The sequence below is a fragment of the Mchenga conophoros genome, linkage group LG17, assembly GCF_057382185.1.
Source record: "Mchenga conophoros isolate Kocher_MC1m ecotype Shallow Benthic linkage group LG17, M_conophoros_male_GT1.1, whole genome shotgun sequence".
NCBI lineage: Eukaryota > Metazoa > Chordata > Actinopteri > Cichliformes > Cichlidae > Mchenga > Mchenga conophoros.
In genome coordinates, this window is record NC_140542.1 from 3146172 (window position 1) to 3167065 (window position 20894).

The window sequence follows — 20894 nt, forward strand, 5'->3', positions numbered from 1 at the left end:
TACCAGTCAGTGGTTGCTGGAGTACTTTTCTATGCTGTGGTGTGCTGGGGGAGCAGCACAGCAAAGAAGGACTCATCCAGGCTGGAGAAACTGATCAGGAGGGCTAGCTCTGTGGTCGGCATGAAGCTGGACACTCTGGTGACAGTGGCAGAGAAAAGGACATTAAAGAAACTGATGGACATTATGGACAATGCTGGGCATCCTCTGCACACGGCCATAAACAACCAGAAGAGTCTGTTCAGTGACAGGTTGCTTCTCCCCAAGACAAGAACTAACAGACTTAAAAACTCCTTTGTCCCACACGCCATCAGACTGTTTAACTCCTCTCTGGAGGGGAGAGGGAGGGGAAACAGGAGGACAAAGGAGGGGGGAACAACTAAGCTGTAGTGCCTCTTCACCTCACTGTACAATACCTTGTGCAATACTTTTTGTAAATAGTCAACAGACTCAATACTTGAAATGTGCAATTCACTTGTATTTTTATTTTTTTATTCCTATTTATTCTATTTATCCCCTTTGTATATTTTATTTATATTTGTCTCTGTATTTATATATGTGTATGTGTGTATATATATATAACAGTTCTGTAACTGTAACTTTGGTCGTTGCTGTGCTTTTTTTGGAAGTCGAATTTCCCAGAGGAACCCACCCGAGGGATTAATAAAGTTCTATCTTATCTTATCTTATCTTATCTCTTAACCTGTGCTGCTAGCTTTTAGCCTGCAAAGCTATCCATTAGCCTTCACTACTGCCTTACAAGTAAATGCTGCCCAAAGAGAGTCCTTCTTGTTGGTATAATAGCTACAATATTATCTATAATATCCATTGCTTGTTCCTAACTAGTTTTATGGCCTTTGTTGTAGAAGCACAGTTCCCACCTTGAAGCAGCCCTCTATAAACATGCATTTATGCAGCTGCGCTACAGTTTTTGCAATATTGCACCCCTAAATAAATCTTTACAGAACTTTGCCTTCACCAGAAACTACTGCCTAGCCCAGGCTGATGTTCTGTAGCTATGGAAACCAAGAATTCCAAAATCTTGTGATGTCATCACCTCGTTGTTATAAGACACTAAAGATCATAGTTCTCACACACAGCTCATTGCATCTTTGCAGAGTGAAGAGTGAAATCCTGAAACTAAATTAACCTAAATGTATCACACAATGTCAAAGTCTTGGCCAACTTATACTGCACCACGTCCTGTGGATCTGAATAACCCTCTAGGTAAGTCAAATGGGATTCATATGGTAATTATGCATGCTTCTGGGTTTTTATTTGAGGCAACTGAATTTGACTTAAACAAAATCATCTTTTGTTGATTTCAGGACACCAAACAGAGCCTTGCATCTCCACACTGGTGAAGATGACTCCAGATGGAAGAATAGAGGGAAGAAAGAGAAGGGACTTACCTGAAAGACTGGACAAATCCCCCAAAAAAAGCAAAAGCAGTGGAGGTCCAAAACCGGGTCCCAGCCACTTTGTTTCTGGGGAATCCAGTTTGAAATGTAAGTGATAAGACCTGTTTTAGCTGTGACATTATCTTGGCTATGTAGTTTATTTTGTGACTTTAACTGTGTACTTAACGGTCTTTAACTTTGTAGTTGGTTCATTTAGCCTTCTTTGTGTTGATTTTCAGTGTGCAGTTATTGCTTTAATGCACGATTGCCAGACCTTAGAAAGTCAGTAGAAAGCAGTTGACACAGAGTTGGACTGAAAATGCTTAAAGTCAAACTACTTTTTCCATTTTAGTTGGCCTTCTCATAGTGCCTTCAAGCGACTCTAGTATAATTAAGAGGAGCAACAAACGGAAGAGCACTAGTGACGAATCTGAGGGACCATCCAGCAAAAAAAGCAGGACAACGAGCCCAGAGGAGAGTCCCACCCAGGAACCCTCTGAAACATGTGACTCACCGAGGATATCCGGCACTGACAGAAAAGGTAAGATAATGGCAATATTTCTGAGCTGGATCACAAGATCCTTTAGAATTTGTCCTGGGGTTTGAGATTGGGTTTGATTCCTGTGGGACCAATCGACAATAAGAGACACTCTGGGCAGTAGTGACGTTACCTACCTACTAATCTGCTAAAATGTAGCTGCTATTTACCAATTAATAGAAATGTTATAACAAAGCTCTATAGGACTGTGCCAGCTGTTTTCTGTGTAACAAGTCATAACCTGTATGTTTTTCCTGTGTGTCTGCAGAAGACTTCCTGGAAAAATATCAAGAGCTGGAGGTGCTGGGTCATGGAGGCTTTGCCACCGTGTTTTCTGGAATACGCATAAAAGACCGTTTTCCAGTATGGCTTCTTACATTTGCATTTCACAGATCTTCAGTTTATTCCTGTTTGTACTTCTCTAACCCAGAAAATGTCTTTAATGCAGGTGGCAATCAAACATGTTCAACAGCGCAGACTTGCGCGCACAACAATGGTAAGCGTCTTTTCTTATTCCAGCAGGTATTTATATTATTTCAGGCCTTCTCAGGCATCAAGCATAAGGCACGTATTTCCTCCGTGCATGAACCAGACTGGTCTCACAGTTGTGTGTGAAATCGTCAGGAAATATGGTCGAATTCTATGAACAGTGGGTCACCTTATTGTTTAAACTGACATGTTTCAGTGGAAAGAATGCTTTTTAAAGATCAGGTCATTTTGTGACTATTTCAAAACTGTCTGTACGCTGATAGCTACTTTTGTTGAAATTCTGAATACTGACCTGAAGTAACTTTCCTTCTGAAGGATTGGAATGGGAAAAGTACTGATGTTCCCCTGGAGGTGGCGCTACTGATACAAGTTGGGGCTGGACCACATGATACGGAAAGCAGTATAACCCCACTTCTACTTGACTGGTTTGATCTGGAAGATGAGCTTATTATGGTTTTTGAGAAACCAGAAAATTGCATGGACTTAGACAATTACCTCAAAACTACAGATAAACCTCTGTCAGAGACACATGTTAAGGTAAGTGACGAGCATTTGGAGCTTACAGCAGTTTTTCATAGAGAATGTCCTGTGCTCCAAATATGGCTTCCTTTCTTTTAGGTCATAATGAAACAACTAGTTGACGCAGCCATTACGATGGATAACAAGGGGGTTTTCCACCGAGATATTAAACCACACAACATTCTAATTGAAACATCTTCGGAGGAACCCCGAGTGCGATACATCGATTTTGGCTGTGGAGTCACGTTTACTCCGGGACAAAGGTTCAGGAGGAACGCAGGTATGTTTTCAGCCACAGCGTTGTGCTGTCATGAACTGTCTCCACATCATGTTCCCTCCCCATTAATTCTTCTTATCTTTGTGTTTTAGGAACCAGGATCTACAATAGTCCAGAGTGGTTCATGTACGGCTTCTGCTCTGCAGAATATACTACAGCCTGGCAGCTGGGTGTTGTGATGTACCAGCTGTTACACAACAAGTTACCATTTGACTGCGACTACAAGATCATCAACCAAAACCCACCGATTTTAGCTGACATTTCAAACAGTAAGATTTCTGCCAAAAGGGCTGTTGATATAAGAAAGGTGAAATAACTTTGTGGATAACTTTAACAAGAGTATTTCATTTCTGTAAAGAATGCAGGGATTTTTTGACGGGGTGTCTGAGGAAGCACTACAAGGACCGCTTCACCCTGGAGGATCTTCGGAATCACATGTGGCTCAAATGATTTCTGCGCACCATGAACTAAAAGGTTATGGAGCAAAAGCTCCAACACATCACAAGTCATCAACAAGTCACTTTTCAAATTTAGTAGCAATGTTGCAGTTGCTGTCACGTGGCTCTTTTTTGGTGTTTTCTTTTCCAATCCAGCAGCAAGCAGTCTGAGACCTCCATCTGACCTTCATCTAAATATAGTGTCAAGTGGCAGCTGTGTAAAGGCAAGAGAGGACCCAAATGCACAGCTCTAGACACACGGTGATGACCTCAAAGGCAGGTCTTTATTAACAGGAACGTAAGAAGCCATACAATAACTAACCTGGGAGCAACTAAAGCTGAGGCGCTGGGAAGACACGGTAAATGCACACAACCTAGAGGGACGACGCAACACAGAACAAAGGGACACTCTGACATAAATACACAGAAGGTAATGAGAGAAGTGGGAACACACGGGGAACACAGCTGAAGACAATTAGCGAGCAGGGAGGACACGAAACTGAAAATACTGACACCAAGATGTGGACCTTAAACACAACACAGTACACAGAGATGAGCACAGAGAGAGAGAGGCAGAGAAGAAGGATGAATATGGGGGGATGAGGAGAACACAGAACACAAAAGATGGGAACACGGTACCAGAACAAACACCACAATAAAAACATGGACACAGGGGGAATCCAAATACCAAACCAACCAATCCAATGGACTTAAGGAACAAAATACAAAACTACAGGAAAACTAAGAACACTGGGTCAAAATGACCCAGGACCATGACATATAGGCTTTTGTAGGCTTGCTTTATGAAAAATGTCATTGATGAAAATGTAGTGTATATCTGTTATTAACCTCTGTCTCTCTTCCACAGCATGTCTTTATCCTGTCTTCCTTCTCTCACCCCAACCGGTCGCAGCAGATGGCCGCCCCTCCCTGAGCCTGGTTCTGCCGGAGGTTTCTTCCTGTTAAAAAGGGAGTTTTTCCTTCCCACTGTCGCCAAAGTGCTTGCTCAAAGGGGGTCATATGATTGTTGGGTTTTTCTCTGTATCTATGAAGCGCCTTGAGGCGACTTTTGTTGTGATTTGGCGCTATATAAATACAATTGAATTGAATTGGGCAGCACGGTGGCACGGTGGTTAGCACTGTTGCCGCACAGAAAGAAGGTCCTGAGTTCAATTCCAACATCAGGCCGGGGTCTTTCTGTGTGGAGTTTGCATGTTCTCCCCGTGTTTGCGTGGGTTCCCTCCGGGTACTCCGGCTTCCTCCCACCGTCCAAAGACATGCAGCTTGTGGGGATAGGTTAATTGGATAATCCAAATTGCCATTAGGTGTGAACGTGAGTGTGAATGGTTGTCTGTCCCTGTGTGTTGGCCCTGCGACAGACTGGCGACCTGTCCAGGGTGTACCCTGCCTCTCGCCCTATGACAGCTGGGATAGGCTCCAGCGCCCCCCGCGACCCTTGAATTGAAGTGAGGCCATGATGCATTTTATTGTAGCTCATCATCATCCGACCCTGCCCTGAAAGTAGCTGAAGAAATGTTGGCATACCGAAAGGTTTGCTTTGGGGGTACTATTTGGTGCCATTTTAAGTTAACAACTATTAAAAAAAAAAAAAAAGAGTCATATTTTGTGTGATTTTTTCATTACTGTTGTATATACTATATTAATGTTTGACCACATTTGGGAATCAGAGCAGAGAGAAGATGACAACAGGTGGCGCCATATTGCCAACTGACTAGTCTTCTTCATAAAATATGATACAAAAGCATGATTACAAATACAATAAATGCTTCTGGATGGCAAATGCTCTGTTCAGTACACACGTTTTACTTTGAACACATAGGTATGCAGCATGCACACAACATGCATTCATCCTTTTTGGTTGAGTCCATGGTGATGGCCTGTGTCTTTCCGAGTTCTCCTCAAACACTTTGGCTTCCCTCTACAATGTTAGGCCTCTTATTAACCTTTGTCATGTCATGCACACATTGCTCAAGAGCTGTTGTCATATTGGATGTGATAACCTGTAGCGATCACATCCAATAACTCATGTGTTGTTTACATACAAATGATCACTGCTTTTTTTTCACTGCTGTGCTGCTGGTTGCAGCAATCACCAGGGATAGAGAATCTTTTTTGTTGCCTTTCAGGTGATTTGGATAGAAGAGGAGCATCACATAAATGGTAGTATCAGTTCTAAATTATTTGAAATCCAAGTATCTGTTTCAAACAATATTTGACTGTGAGGCTTGGTTACCGGTTGTTGCTGGTTCTCACTGGTTGTCACTAGTTGTTACCGCTTGCTGCTGGTGCAGCAGCACTGACAGCTAACATGGCGGTTAAATCGACACATTTTGCTGCACCCATTTTTAGTTTTAATTGTTTTATGTCAGCTTTTCAGCTCCACCTTCTCCACTTCTTCCACACTAAACTTTTTCTACAAGCTGCGTGAGCGCACACCAAAGGTAGGGGAGGTGCTCAGGTTCACTGTCATTGATCATAATCGATCGATAGTGAAAAGTCCCCGCTCAATGCTCAGCTCAAATGCACAAATATATACAATTATGAGATATTCATGAAGTATTTTTATTTTATTTTGCCATTTATATATGTTGGCACTAACAGTGCTCAAGACAATACTTATATACTGTCAATATGTGACATATTGAAGTCGCGTTTGAATTTGCGCTTGTTTTTTGCTTTCACTTTGCAATCGCACGAACTGTGTATAGAGAGCGACAGCACTGATTGGTGAGTGATGATAATTTGTGCACCAATTCCTCTGACATCGTCTTATCAATCGTTAGCTTACTATGCAAACATGACAAGTGAAATCTCCTGCAGCTTAAACATGTGAGAGGTTGATCGCGCAGAGAATCGCTGAGCGTTATGTGAGTGCGTGTGTAAAAGCAGCAGGATATATATTTTAGTTCTGCTGAGCCAAATAAGACAGGTCAGGGTGAAGAAGTGACAGCCAAAGAAAAGCTTACCACAAAACGGAGAAGTTATGACAAATCAGACTATAAGGCAAAAAGAAAGTGCAGCTTTATGGTTTCATGGACAAAAGAATTTCTGTGGCTGCGATATGATGAGCTAAATAACCAGGGCTGCACATAAGTGGTCCGCAGGTGCGCATTCGCTGTCAAAATAAAAAACACGCACAAGGGTTAGGGTTAAATTTAAAAACTGTACTTTTGAGTTAAAATATATATTTATAATTTTAATAAATGACAAATTAAAAAGGCATGAACATTTTTTTTGTATCGAAAAAATATCGAACCGTGACACCAAAGTATCGAACCGAACCGTGAATTTTGTGTATTGTTGCACCCCTAATATATATATATATGTGTGTAATTTTAACAAGAACTTTATTGAACAATCAGTGAGTATACAACATACAAACAGATGAGGTATACAAGTGGAACATAAATATGAACAACCAGCGGTTAAAGAAAAAAAGAAAAAACCCTACACCGATAGAGTTGGGAAGCAGGTACCATGCTTGTTACATCAGCTAACAATACTAACTTCCACAACACTCACCAAGACAGTCGGAGGTTAGGTAAAACAGAGCAAATAAATTATTGAGAAATTATAAGAAAATACATTAGGCAGGAAAGGAAAAAGAATAACTGTGGAAGTTCAAATTCACTGGGCTACACGTGCTTTCTTTCTATAGCCTTTGAACCTTGAAAAATATAACCTCATCACAGTAACGCATAATTTTATTATGCATTACATCCAATACTGCTCATACATTTAGTGAGTAACTAGTCACAATAATGCGCACAGATACGATTTATAGATCAGTCAACACATTCCAGCACCTTTAGGCAACTGTTTTTGTGATTTGGTGCTGTAAATAAAACTGAAATCAAGTGAATTTTGACTTATGGAGTCACACAAACCACCTGCAACTCAACACCTCAAAGACTAAGGAACTGGTTGTGGACTTCGGGAGGTCTAGAGAAGGTCCACTGCCGGTTCAGATAGAGGGGGAGGAGGTGGTCAACAAGTACAAGTACCTCGGGCTGTGGGTGGACAATAAACTGGACTGGTCATGCAACACAGAGCACCTGTATAAAAAAGCCCAAAGCCGACTGTACTTCCTCAGGAGGCTGAGGTCTTTTAACATCTGCAGGAAGCTCCTGAGGATGTTTTACCAGTCAGTGGTTGCTGGAGTACTTTTCTATGCTGTGGTGTGCTGGGGGAGCAGCACAGCAAAGAAGGACTCATCCAGGCTGGAGAAACTGATCAGGAGGGCTAGCTCTGTGGTCGGCATGAAGCTGGACACTCTGGTGACAGTGGCAGAGAAAAGGACATTAAAGAAACTGATGGACATTATGGACAATGCTGGGCATCCTCTGCACACGGCCATAAACAACCAGAAGAGTCTGTTCAGTGACAGGTTGCTTCTCCCCAAGACAAGAACTAACAGACTTAAAAACTCCTTTGTCCCACACGCCATCAGACTGTTTAACTCCTCTCTGGAGGGGAGAGGGAGGGGAAACAGGAGGACAAAGGAGGGGGGAACAACTAAGCTGTAGTGCCTCTTCACCTCACTGTACAATACCTTGTGCAATACTTTTTGTAAATAGTCAACAGACTCAATACTTGAAATGTGCAATTCACTTGTATTTTTATTTTTTTATTCCTATTTATTCTATTTATCCCCTTTGTATATTTTATTTATATTTGTCTCTGTATTTATATATGTGTATGTGTGTATATATATATAACAGTTCTGTAACTGTAACTTTGGTCGTTGCTGTGCTTTTTTTGGAAGTCGAATTTCCCAGAGGAACCCACCCGAGGGATTAATAAAGTTCTATCTTATCTTATCTTATCTTATCTCTTAACCTGTGCTGCTAGCTTTTAGCCTGCAAAGCTATCCATTAGCCTTCACTACTGCCTTACAAGTAAATGCTGCCCAAAGAGAGTCCTTCTTGTTGGTATAATAGCTACAATATTATCTATAATATCCATTGCTTGTTCCTAACTAGTTTTATGGCCTTTGTTGTAGAAGCACAGTTCCCACCTTGAAGCAGCCCTCTATAAACATGCATTTATGCAGCTGCGCTACAGTTTTTGCAATATTGCACCCCTAAATAAATCTTTACAGAACTTTGCCTTCACCAGAAACTACTGCCTAGCCCAGGCTGATGTTCTGTAGCTATGGAAACCAAGAATTCCAAAATCTTGTGATGTCATCACCTCGTTGTTATAAGACACTAAAGATCATAGTTCTCACACACAGCTCATTGCATCTTTGCAGAGTGAAGAGTGAAATCCTGAAACTAAATTAACCTAAATGTATCACACAATGTCAAAGTCTTGGCCAACTTATACTGCACCACGTCCTGTGGATCTGAATAACCCTCTAGGTAAGTCAAATGGGATTCATATGGTAATTATGCATGCTTCTGGGTTTTTATTTGAGGCAACTGAATTTGACTTAAACAAAATCATCTTTTGTTGATTTCAGGACACCAAACAGAGCCTTGCATCTCCACACTGGTGAAGATGACTCCAGATGGAAGAATAGAGGGAAGAAAGAGAAGGGACTTACCTGAAAGACTGGACAAATCCCCCAAAAAAAGCAAAAGCAGTGGAGGTCCAAAACCGGGTCCCAGCCACTTTGTTTCTGGGGAATCCAGTTTGAAATGTAAGTGATAAGACCTGTTTTAGCTGTGACATTATCTTGGCTATGTAGTTTATTTTGTGACTTTAACTGTGTACTTAACGGTCTTTAACTTTGTAGTTGGTTCATTTAGCCTTCTTTGTGTTGATTTTCAGTGTGCAGTTATTGCTTTAATGCACGATTGCCAGACCTTAGAAAGTCAGTAGAAAGCAGTTGACACAGAGTTGGACTGAAAATGCTTAAAGTCAAACTACTTTTTCCATTTTAGTTGGCCTTCTCATAGTGCCTTCAAGCGACTCTAGTATAATTAAGAGGAGCAACAAACGGAAGAGCACTAGTGACGAATCTGAGGGACCATCCAGCAAAAAAAGCAGGACAACAAGCCCAGAGGAGAGTCCCACCCAGGAACCCTCTGAAACATGTGACTCACCGAGGATATCCGGCACTGACAGAAAAGGTAAGATAATGGCAATATTTCTGAGCTGGATCACAAGATCCTTTAGAATTTGTCCTGGGGTTTGAGATTGGGTTTGATTCCTGTGGGACCAATCGACAATAAGAGACACTCTGGGCAGTAGTGACGTTACCTACCTACTAATCTGCTAAAATGTAGCTGCTATTTACCAATTAATAGAAATGTTATAACAAAGCTCTATAGGACTGTGCCAGCTGTTTTCTGTGTAACAAGTCATAACCTGTATGTTTTTCCTGTGTGTCTGCAGAAGACTTCCTGGAAAAATATCAAGAGCTGGAGGTGCTGGGTCATGGAGGCTTTGCCACCGTGTTTTCTGGAATACGCATAAAAGACAGTTTTCCAGTATGGCTTCTTACATTTGCATTTCACAGATCTTCAGTTTATTCCTGTTTGTACTTCTCTAACCCAGAAAATGTCTTTAATGCAGGTGGCAATCAAACATGTTCAACAGCGCAGACTTGCGCGCACAACAATGGTAAGCGTCTTTTCTTATTCCAGCAGGTATTTATATTATTTCAGGCCTTCTCAGGCATCAAGCATAAGGCACGTATTTCCTCCGTGCATGAACCAGACTGGTCTCACAGTTGTGTGTGAAATCGTCAGGAAATATGGTCGAATTCTATGAACAGTGGGTCACCTTATTGTTTAAACTGACATGTTTCAGTGGAAAGAATGCTTTTTAAAGATCAGGTCATTTTGTGACTATTTCAAAACTGTCTGTACGCTGATAGCTACTTTTGTTGAAATTCTGAATACTGACCTGAAGTAACTTTCCTTCTGAAGGATTGGAATGGGAAAAGTACTGATGTTCCCCTGGAGGTGGCGCTACTGATACAAGTTGGGGCTGGACCACATGATACGGAAAGCAGTATAACCCCACTTCTACTTGACTGGTTTGATCTGGAAGATGAGCTTATTATGGTTTTTGAGAAACCAGAAAATTGCATGGACTTAGACAATTACCTCAAAACTACAGATAAACCTCTGTCAGAGACACATGTTAAGGTAAGTGACGAGCATTTGGAGCTTACAGCAGTTTTTCATAGAGAATGTCCTGTGCTCCAAATATGGCTTCCTTTCTTTTAGGTCATAATGAAACAACTAGTTGACGCAGCCATTACGATGGATAACAAGGGGGTTTTCCACCGAGATATTAAACCACACAACATTCTAATTGAAACATCTTCGGAGGAACCCCGAGTGCGATACATCGATTTTGGCTGTGGAGTCACGTTTACTCCGGGACAAAGGTTCAGGAGGAACGCAGGTATGTTTTCAGCCACAGCGTTGTGCTGTCATGAACTGTCTCCACATCATGTTCCCTCCCCATTAATTCTTCTTATCTTTGTGTTTTAGGAACCAGGATCTACTATAGTCCAGAGTGGTTCATGTACGGCTTCTGCTCTGCAGAATATACTACAGCCTGGCAGCTGGGTGTTGTGATGTACCAGCTGTTACACAACAAGTTACCATTTGACTGCGACTACAAGATCATCAACCAAAACCCACCGATTTTAGCTGACATTTCAAACAGTAAGATTTCTGCCAAAAGGGCTGTTGATATAAGAAAGGTGAAATAACTTTGTGGATAACTTTAACAAGAGTATTTCATTTCTGTAAAGAATGCAGGGATTTTTTGACGGGGTGTCTGAGGAAGCACTACAAGGACCGCTTCACCCTGGAGGATCTTCGGAATCACATGTGGCTCAAATGATTTCTGCGCACCATGAACTAAAAGGTTATGGAGCAAAAGCTCCAACACATCACAAGTCATCAACAAGTCACTTTTCAAATTTAGTAGCAATGTTGCAGTTGCTGTCACGTGGCTCTTTTTTGGTGTTTTCTTTTCCAATCCAGCAGCAAGCAGTCTGAGACCTCCATCTGACCTTCATCTAAATATAGTGTCAAGTGGCAGCTGTGTAAAGGCAAGAGAGGACCCAAATGCACAGCTCTAGACACACGGTGATGACCTCAAAGGCAGGTCTTTATTAACAGGAACGTAAGAAGCCATACAATAACTAACCTGGGAGCAACTAAAGCTGAGGCGCTGGGAAGACACGGTAAATGCACACAACCTAGAGGGACGACGCAACACAGAACAAAGGGACACTCTGACATAAATACACAGAAGGTAATGAGAGAAGTGGGAACACACGGGGAACACAGCTGAAGACAATTAGCGAGCAGGGAGGACACGAAACTGAAAATACTGACACCAAGATGTGGACCTTAAACACAACACAGTACACAGAGATGAGCACAGAGAGAGAGAGGCAGAGAAGAAGGATGAATATGGGGGGATGAGGAGAACACAGAACACAAAAGATGGGAACACGGTACCAGAACAAACACCACAATAAAAACATGGACACAGGGGGAATCCAAATACCAAACCAACCAATCCAATGGACATAAGGAACAAAATACAAAACTACAGGAAAACTAAGAACACTGGGTCAAAATGACCCAGGACCATGACATATAGGCTTTTGTAGGCTTGCTTTATGAAAAATGTCATTGATGAAAATGTAGTGTATATCTGTTATTAACCTCTGTCTCTCTTCCACAGCATGTCTTTATCCTGTCTTCCTTCTCTCACCCCAACCGGTCGCAGCAGATGGCCGCCCCTCCCTGAGCCTGGTTCTGCCGGAGGTTTCTTCCTGTTAAAAAGGGAGTTTTTCCTTCCCACTGTCGCCAAAGTGCTTGCTCAAAGGGGGTCATATGATTGTTGGGTTTTTCTCTGTATCTATGAAGCGCCTTGAGGCGACTTTTGTTGTGATTTGGCGCTATATAAATACAATTGAATTGAATTGGGCAGCACGGTGGCACGGTGGTTAGCACTGTTGCCGCACAGAAAGAAGGTCCTGAGTTCAATTCCAACATCAGGCCGGGGTCTTTCTGTGTGGAGTTTGCATGTTCTCCCCGTGTTTGCGTGGGTTCCCTCCGGGTACTCCGGCTTCCTCCCACCGTCCAAAGACATGCAGCTTGTGGGGATAGGTTAATTGGATAATCCAAATTGCCATTAGGTGTGAACGTGAGTGTGAATGGTTGTCTGTCCCTGTGTGTTGGCCCTGCGACAGACTGGCGACCTGTCCAGGGTGTACCCTGCCTCTCGCCCTATGACAGCTGGGATAGGCTCCAGCGCCCCCCGCGACCCTTGAATTGAAGTGAGGCCATGATGCATTTTATTGTAGCTCATCATCATCCGACCCTGCCCTGAAAATAGCTGAAGAAATGTTGGCATACCGAAAGGTTTGCTTTGGGGGTACTATTTGGTGCCATTTTAAGTTAACAACTATTAAAAAAAAAAAAAAAGAGTCATATTTTGTGTGATTTTTTCATTACTGTTGTATATACTATATTAATGTTTGACCACATTTGGGAATCAGAGCAGAGAGAAGATGACAACAGGTGGCGCCATATTGCCAACTGACTAGTCTTCTTCATAAAATATGATACAAAAGCATGATTACAAATACAATAAATGCTTCTGGATGGCAAATGCTCTGTTCAGTACACACGTTTTACTTTGAACACATAGGTATGCAGCATGCACACAACATGCATTCATCCTTTTTGGTTGAGTCCATGGTGATGGCCTGTGTCTTTCCGAGTTCTCCTCAAACACTTTGGCTTCCCTCTACAATGTTAGGCCTCTTATTAACCTTTGTCATGTCATGCACACATTGCTCAAGAGCTGTTGTCATATTGGATGTGATAACCTGTAGCGATCACATCCAATAACTCATGTGTTGTTTACATACAAATGATCACTGCTTTTTTTTTCACTGCTGTGCTGCTGGTTGCAGCAATCACCAGGGATAGAGAATCTTTTTTGTTGCCTTTCAGGTGATTTGGATAGAAGAGGAGCATCACATAAAAGGTAGTATCAGTTCTAAATTATTTGAAATCCAAGTATCTGTTTCAAACAATATTTGACTGTGAGGCTTGGTTACCGGTTGTTGCTGGTTCTCACTGGTTGTCACTAGTTGTTACCGCTTGCTGCTGGTGCAGCAGCACTGACAGCTAACATGGCGGTTAAATCGACACATTTTGCTGCACCCATTTTTAGTTTTAATTGTTTTATGTCAGCTTTTCAGCTCCACCTTCTCCACTTCTTCCACACTAAACTTTTTCTACAAGCTGCGTGAGCGCACACCAAAGGTAGGGGAGGTGCTCAGGTTCACTGTCATTGATCATAATCGATCGATAGTGAAAAGTCCCCGCTCAATGCTCAGCTCAAATGCACAAATATATACAATTATGAGATATTCATGAAGTATTTTTATTTTATTTTGCCATTTATATATGTTGGCACTAACAGTGCTCAAGACAATACTTATATACTGTCAATATGTGACATATTGAAGTCGCGTTTGAATTTGCGCTTGTTTTTTGCTTTCACTTTGCAATCGCACGAACTGTGTATAGAGAGCGACAGCACTGATTGGTGAGTGATGATAATTTGTGCACCAATTCCTCTGACATCGTCTTATCAATCGTTAGCTTACTATGCAAACATGACAAGTGAAATCTCCTGCAGCTTAAACATGTGAGAGGTTGATCGCGCAGAGAATCGCTGAGCGTTATGTGAGTGCGTGTGTAAAAGCAGCAGGATATATATTTTAGTTCTGCTGAGCCAAATAAGACAGGTCAGGGTGAAGAAGTGACAGCCAAAGAAAAGCTTACCACAAAACGGAGAAGTTATGACAAATCAGACTATAAGGCAAAAAGAAAGTGCAGCTTTATGGTTTCATGGACAAAAGAATTTCTGTGGCTGCGATATGATGAGCTAAATAACCAGGGCTGCACATAAGTGGTCCGCAGGTGCGCATTCGCTGTCAAAATAAAAAACACGCACAAGGGTTAGGGTTAAATTTAAAAACTGTACTTTTGAGTTAAAATATATATTTATAATTTTAATAAATGACAAATTAAAAAGGCATGAACATTTTTTTTGTATCGAAAAAATATCGAACCGTGACACCAAAGTATCGAACCGAACCGTGAATTTTGTGTATTGTTGCACCCCTAATATATATATATATGTGTGTAATTTTAACAAGAACTTTATTGAACAATCAGTGAGTATACAACATACAAACAGATGAGGTATACAAGTGGAACATAAATATGAACAACCAGCGGTTAAAGAAAAAAAGAAAAAACCCTACACCGATAGAGTTGGGAAGCAGGTACCATGCTTGTTACATCAGCTAACAATACTAACTTCCACAACACTCACCAAGACAGTCGGAGGTTAGGTAAAACAGAGCAAATAAATTATTGAGAAATTATAAGAAAATACATTAGGCAGGAAAGGAAAAAGAATAACTGTGGAAGTTCAAATTCACTGGGCTACACGTGCTTTCTTTCTATAGCCTTTGAACCTTGAAAAATATAACCTCATCACAGTAACGCATAATTTTATTATGCATTACATCCAATACTGCTCATACATTTAGTGAGTAACTAGTCACAATAATGCGCACAGATACGATTTATAGATGAGTCAACACATTCCAGCACCTTTAGGCAACTGTTTTTGTGATTTGGTGCTGTAAATAAAACTGAAATCAAGTGAATTTTGACTTATGGAGTCACACAAACCACCTGCAACTCAACACCTCAAAGACTAAGGAACTGGTTGTGGACTTCGGGAGGTCTAGAGAAGGTCCACTGCCGGTTCAGATAGAGGGGGAGGAGGTGGTCAACAAGTACAAGTACCTCGGGCTGTGGGTGGACAATAAACTGGACTGGTCATGCAACACAGAGCACCTGTATAAAAAAGCCCAAAGCCGACTGTACTTCCTCAGGAGGCTGAGGTCTTTTAACATCTGCAGGAAGCTCCTGAGGATGTTTTACCAGTCAGTGGTTGCTGGAGTACTTTTCTATGCTGTGGTGTGCTGGGGGAGCAGCACAGCAAAGAAGGACTCATCCAGGCTGGAGAAACTGATCAGGAGGGCTAGCTCTGTGGTCGGCATGAAGCTGGACACTCTGGTGACAGTGGCAGAGAAAAGGACATTAAAGAAACTGATGGACATTATGGACAATGCTGGGCATCCTCTGCACACGGCCATAAACAACCAGAAGAGTCTGTTCAGTGACAGGTTGCTTCTCCCCAAGACAAGAACTAACAGACTTAAAAACTCCTTTGTCCCACACGCCATCAGACTGTTTAACTCCTCTCTGGAGGGGAGAGGGAGGGGAAACAGGAGGACAAAGGAGGGGGGAACAACTAAGCTGTAGTGCCTCTTCACCTCACTGTACAATACCTTGTGCAATACTTTTTGTAAATAGTCAACAGACTCAATACTTGAAATGTGCAATTCACTTGTATTTTTATTTTTTTATTCCTATTTATTCTATTTATCCCCTTTGTATATTTTATTTATATTTGTCTCTGTATTTATATATGTGTATGTGTGTATATATATATAACAGTTCTGTAACTGTAACTTTGGTCGTTGCTGTGCTTTTTTTGGAAGTCGAATTTCCCAGAGGAACCCACCCGAGGGATTAATAAAGTTCTATCTTATCTTATCTTATCTTATCTCTTAACCTGTGCTGCTAGCTTTTAGCCTGCAAAGCTATCCATTAGCCTTCACTACTGCCTTACAAGTAAATGCTGCCCAAAGAGAGTCCTTCTTGTTGGTATAATAGCTACAATATTATCTATAATATCCATTGCTTGTTCCTAACTAGTTTTATGGCCTTTGTTGTAGAAGCACAGTTCCCACCTTGAAGCAGCCCTCTATAAACATGCATTTATGCAGCTGCGCTACAGTTTTTGCAATATTGCACCCCTAAATAAATCTTTACAGAACTTTGCCTTCACCAGAAACTACTGCCTAGCCCAGGCTGATGTTCTGTAGCTATGGAAACCAAGAATTCCAAAATCTTGTGATGTCATCACCTCGTTGTTATAAGACATTGTTATAAGACACTAAAGATCATAGTTCTCACACACAGCTCATTGCATCTTTGCAGAGTGAAGAGTGAAATCCTGAAACTAAATTAACCTAAATGTATCACACAATGTCAAAGTCTTGGCCAACTTATACTGCACCACGTCCTGTGGATCTGAATAACCCTCTAGGTAAGTCAAATGGGATTCATATGGTAATTATGCATGCTTCTGGGTTTTTATTTGAGGCAACTGAATTTGACTTAAACAAAATCATCTTTTGTTGATTTCAGGACACCAAACAGAGCCTTGCATCTCCACACTGGTGAAGATGACTCCAGATGGAAGAATAGAGGGAAGAAAGAGAAGGGACTTACCTGAAAGACTGGACAAATCCCCCAAAAAAAGCAAAAGCAGTGGAGGTCCAAAACCGGGTCCCAGCCACTTTGTTTCTGGGGAATCCAGTTTGAAATGTAAGTGATAAGACCTGTTTTAGCTGTGACATTATCTTGGCTATGTAGTTTATTTTGTGACTTTAACTGTGTACTTAACGGTCTTTAACTTTGTAGTTGGTTCATTTAGCCTTCTTTGTGTTGATTTTCAGTGTGCAGTTATTGCTTTAATGCACGATTGCCAGACCTTAGAAAGTCAGTAGAAAGCAGTTGACACAGAGTTGGACTGAAAATGCTTAAAGTCAAACTACTTTTTCCATTTTAGTTGGCCTTCTCATAGTGCCTTCAAGCGACTCTAGTATAATTAAGAGGAGCAACAAACGGAAGAGCACTAGTGACGAATCTGAGGGACCATCCAGCAAAAAAAGCAGGACAACAAGCCCAGAGGAGAGTCCCACCCAGGAACCCTCTGAAACATGTGACTCACCGAGGATATCCGGCACTGACAGAAAAGGTAAGATAATGGCAATATTTCTGAGCTGGATCACAAGATCCTTTAGAATTTGTCCTGGGGTTTGAGATTGGGTTTGATTCCTGTGGGACCAATCGACAATAAGAGACACTCTGGGCAGTAGTGACGTTACCTACCTACTAATCTGCTAAAATGTAGCTGCTATTTACCAATTAATAGAAATGTTATAACAAAGCTCTATAGGACTGTGCCAGCTGTTTTCTGTGTAACAAGTCATAACCTGTATGTTTTTCCTGTGTGTCTGCAGAAGACTTCCTGGAAAAATATCAAGAGCTGGAGGTGCTGGGTCATGGAGGCTTTGCCACCGTGTTTTCTGGAATACGCATAAAAGACAGTTTTCCAGTATGGCTTCTTACATTTGCATTTCACAGATCTTCAGTTTATTCCTGTTTGTACTTCTCTAACCCAGAAAATGTCTTTAATGCAGGTGGCAATCAAACATGTTCAACAGCGCAGACTTGCGCGCACAACAATGGTAAGCGTCTTTTCTTATTCCAGCAGGTATTTATATTATTTCAGGCCTTCTCAGGCATCAAGCATAAGGCACGTATTTCCTCCGTGCATGAACCAGACTGGTCTCACAGTTGTGTGTGAAATCGTCAGGAAATATGGTCGAATTCTATGAACAGTGGGTCACCTTATTGTTTAAACTGACATGTTTCAGTGGAAAGAATGCTTTTTAAAGATCAGGTCATTTTGTGACTATTTCAAAACTGTCTGTACGCTGATAGCTACTTTTGTTGAAATTCTGAATACTGACCTGAAGTAACTTTCCTTCTGAAGGATTGGAATGGGAAAAGTACTGATGTTCCCCTGGAGGTGGCGCTACTGATACAAGTTGGGGCTGGACCACACGATACGGAAAGCAGTATAACCCCACTTCTACTTGACTGGTTTGATCTGGAAGATGAGCTTATTATGGTTTTTGAGAAACCAGAAAATTGCATGGACTTAGACAATTACCTCAAAACTACAGATAAACCTCTGTCAGAGACACATGTTAAGGTAAGTGACGAGCATTTGGAGCTTACAGCAGTTTTTCATAGAGAATGTCCTGTGCTCCAAATATGGCTTCCTTTCTTTTAGGTCATAATGAAGCAACTAGTTGACGCAGCCATTACGATGGATAACAAGGGGGTTTTCCACCGAGATATTAAACCACACAACATTCTAATTGAAACATCTTCGGAGGAACCCCGAGTGCGATACATCGATTTTGGCTGTGGAGTCACGTTTACTCCGGGACAAAGGTTCAGGAGGAACGCAGGTATGTTTTCAGCCACAGCGTTGTGCTGTCATGAACTGTCTCCACATCATGTTCCCTCCCCATTAATTCTTCTTATCTTTGTGTTTTAGGAACCAGGATCTACTATAGTCCAGAGTGGTTCATGTACGGCTTCTGCTCTGCAGAATATACTACAGCCTGGCAGCTGGGTGTTGTGATGTACCAGCTGTTACACAACAAGTTACCATTTGACTGCGACTACAAGATCATCAACCAAAACCCACCGATTTTAGCTGACATTTCAAACAGTAAGATTTCTGCCAAAAGGGCTGTTGATATAAGAAAGGTGAAATAACTTTGTGGATAACTTTAACAAGAGTATTTCATTTCTGTAAAGAATGCAGGGATTTTTTGACGGGGTGTCTGAGGAAGCACTACAAGGACCGCTTCACCCTGGAGGATCTTCGGAATCACATGTGGCTCAAATGATTTCTGTGCACCATGAACTAAAAGGTTATGGAGCAAAAGCTCCAACACATCACAAGTCATCAACAAGTCACTTTTCAAATTTAGTAGCAATGTTGCAGTTGCTGTCACGTGGCTCTTTTTTGGTGTTTTCTTTTCCAATCCAGCAGCAAGCAGTCTGAGACCTCCATCTGACCTTCATCTAAATATAGTGTCAAGTGGCAGCTGTGTAAAGGCAAGAGAGGACCCAAATGCACAGCTCTAGACACACGGTGATGACCTCAAAGGCAGGTCTTTATTAACAGGAACGTAAGAAGCCATACAATAACTAACCTGGGAGCAACTAAAGCTGAGGCGCTGGGAAGACACGGTAAATGCACACAACCTAGAGGGACGACGCAACACAGAACAAAGGGACACTCTGACATAAATACACAGAAGGTAATGAGAGAAGTGGGAACACACGGGGAACACAGCTGAAGACAATTAGCGAGCAGGGAGGACACGAAACTGAAAATACTGACACCAAGATGTGGACCTTAAACACAACACAGTACACAGAGATGAGCACAGAGAGAGAGAGGCAGAGAAGAAGGATGAATATGGGGGGATGAGGAGAACACAGAACACAAAGGATGGGAACACGGTACCAGAACAAACACCACAATAAAAACATGGACACAGGGGGAATCCAAATACCAAACCAACCAATTCAATGGACATAAGGAACAAAATACAAAACTACAGGAAAACTAAGAACACTGGGTCAAAATGACCCAGGACCATGACATATAGGCTTTTGTAGGCTTGCTTTATGAAAAATGTCATTGATGAAAATGTAGTGTATATCTGTTATTAACCTCTGTCTCTCTTCCACAGCATGTCTTTATCCTGTCTTCCTTCTCTCACCCCAACCGGTCGCAGCAGATGGCCGCCCCTCCCTGAGCCTGGTTCTGCCGGAGGTTTCTTCCTGTTAAAAAGGGAGTTTTTCCTTCCCACTGTCGCCAAAGTGCTTGCTCAAAGGGGGTCATATGATTGTTGGGTTTTTCTCTGTATCTATGAAGCGCCTTGAGGCGACTTTTGCTGTGATTTGGCGCTATATAAATACAATTGAATTGAATTGGGCAGCACGGTGGCACGGTGGTTAGCACTGTTGCCGCACAGCAAGAAGGTCCTGAGTTCAATTCCAACATCAGGCTGGGGTCTTTCTGTGTGGAGTTTGCATGTTCTCCCCGTGTTTGCGTGGGTTCCCTCCGGGTACTCCGGCTTCCTCCCACCGTCCAAAGACATGCAGCTTGTGGGGATAGGTTAATTGGATAATCCAAATTGCCATTAGGTGTGAACGTGAGTGTGAATGGTTGTCTGTCCCTGTGTGTTGGCCCTGCGACAGACTGGCGACCTGTCCAGGGTGTACCCTGCCTCTCGCCCTATGACAGCTGGGATAGGCTCCAGCGCCCCCCGCGACCCTTGAATTGAAGTGAGGCCATGATGCATTTTATTGTAGCTCATCATCATCCGACCCTGCCCTGAAAGTAGCTGAAGAAATGTTGGCATACCGAAAGGTTTGCTTTGGGGGTACTATTTGGTGCCATTTTAAGTT

The 20894-nt window shown here is 42.0% G+C and overlaps 3 protein-coding genes across 6 annotated transcripts; all 3 read left to right on the forward strand.

Moving 5' to 3' along the window:
- The first annotated feature begins 1075 nt into the window (after positions 1–1075).
- On the forward strand, positions 1076–5246 carry LOC146554887 (serine/threonine-protein kinase pim-2-like). Of its 2 annotated transcripts, XR_014889297.1 has the most exons (10): positions 1076–1224; positions 1326–1505; positions 1750–1938; positions 2204–2298; positions 2384–2431; positions 2740–2961; positions 3043–3223; positions 3313–3489; positions 3579–4016; positions 4526–5246. XR_014889297.1 is itself a non-coding variant. In XM_085252666.1 (9 exons), exons 1-9 carry the CDS (start codon positions 1152–1154, stop codon positions 3668–3670), a joined length of 1257 nt encoding a protein of 418 aa, XP_085108792.1. In that variant the 5' UTR covers positions 1076–1151; the 3' UTR covers positions 3671–5246. The 2 variants fall into 2 exon arrangements, 1 of the variants encoding a protein (XP_085108792.1); XM_085252666.1 differs by having other exon boundaries at positions 3579–5246.
- Positions 5247–8892: 3646 nt separating this feature from the next.
- LOC146554888 (serine/threonine-protein kinase pim-2-like) lies at positions 8893–13066 on the forward strand. Of its 2 annotated transcripts, XR_014889301.1 has the most exons (10): positions 8893–9041; positions 9143–9322; positions 9567–9755; positions 10021–10115; positions 10201–10248; positions 10557–10778; positions 10860–11040; positions 11130–11306; positions 11396–11833; positions 12343–13066. XR_014889301.1 is itself a non-coding variant. In XM_085252670.1 (9 exons), exons 1-9 carry the CDS (start codon positions 8969–8971, stop codon positions 11485–11487), a joined length of 1257 nt encoding a protein of 418 aa, XP_085108796.1. In that variant the 5' UTR covers positions 8893–8968; the 3' UTR covers positions 11488–13066. The 2 variants fall into 2 exon arrangements, 1 of the variants encoding a protein (XP_085108796.1); XM_085252670.1 differs by having other exon boundaries at positions 11396–13066.
- Positions 13067–16742: 3676 nt separating this feature from the next.
- On the forward strand, positions 16743–20894 carry LOC146554889 (serine/threonine-protein kinase pim-2-like). Of its 2 annotated transcripts, XR_014889308.1 has the most exons (10): positions 16743–16872; positions 16974–17153; positions 17398–17586; positions 17852–17946; positions 18032–18079; positions 18388–18609; positions 18691–18871; positions 18961–19137; positions 19227–19664; positions 20174–20894. XR_014889308.1 is itself a non-coding variant. In XM_085252717.1 (9 exons), the coding sequence occupies exons 1-9, from the start codon at positions 16800–16802 to the stop codon at positions 19316–19318; spliced, it is 1257 nt and encodes a 418-aa protein (XP_085108843.1). In that variant the 5' UTR covers positions 16743–16799; the 3' UTR covers positions 19319–20894. The 2 variants fall into 2 exon arrangements, 1 of the variants encoding a protein (XP_085108843.1); XM_085252717.1 differs by having other exon boundaries at positions 19227–20894.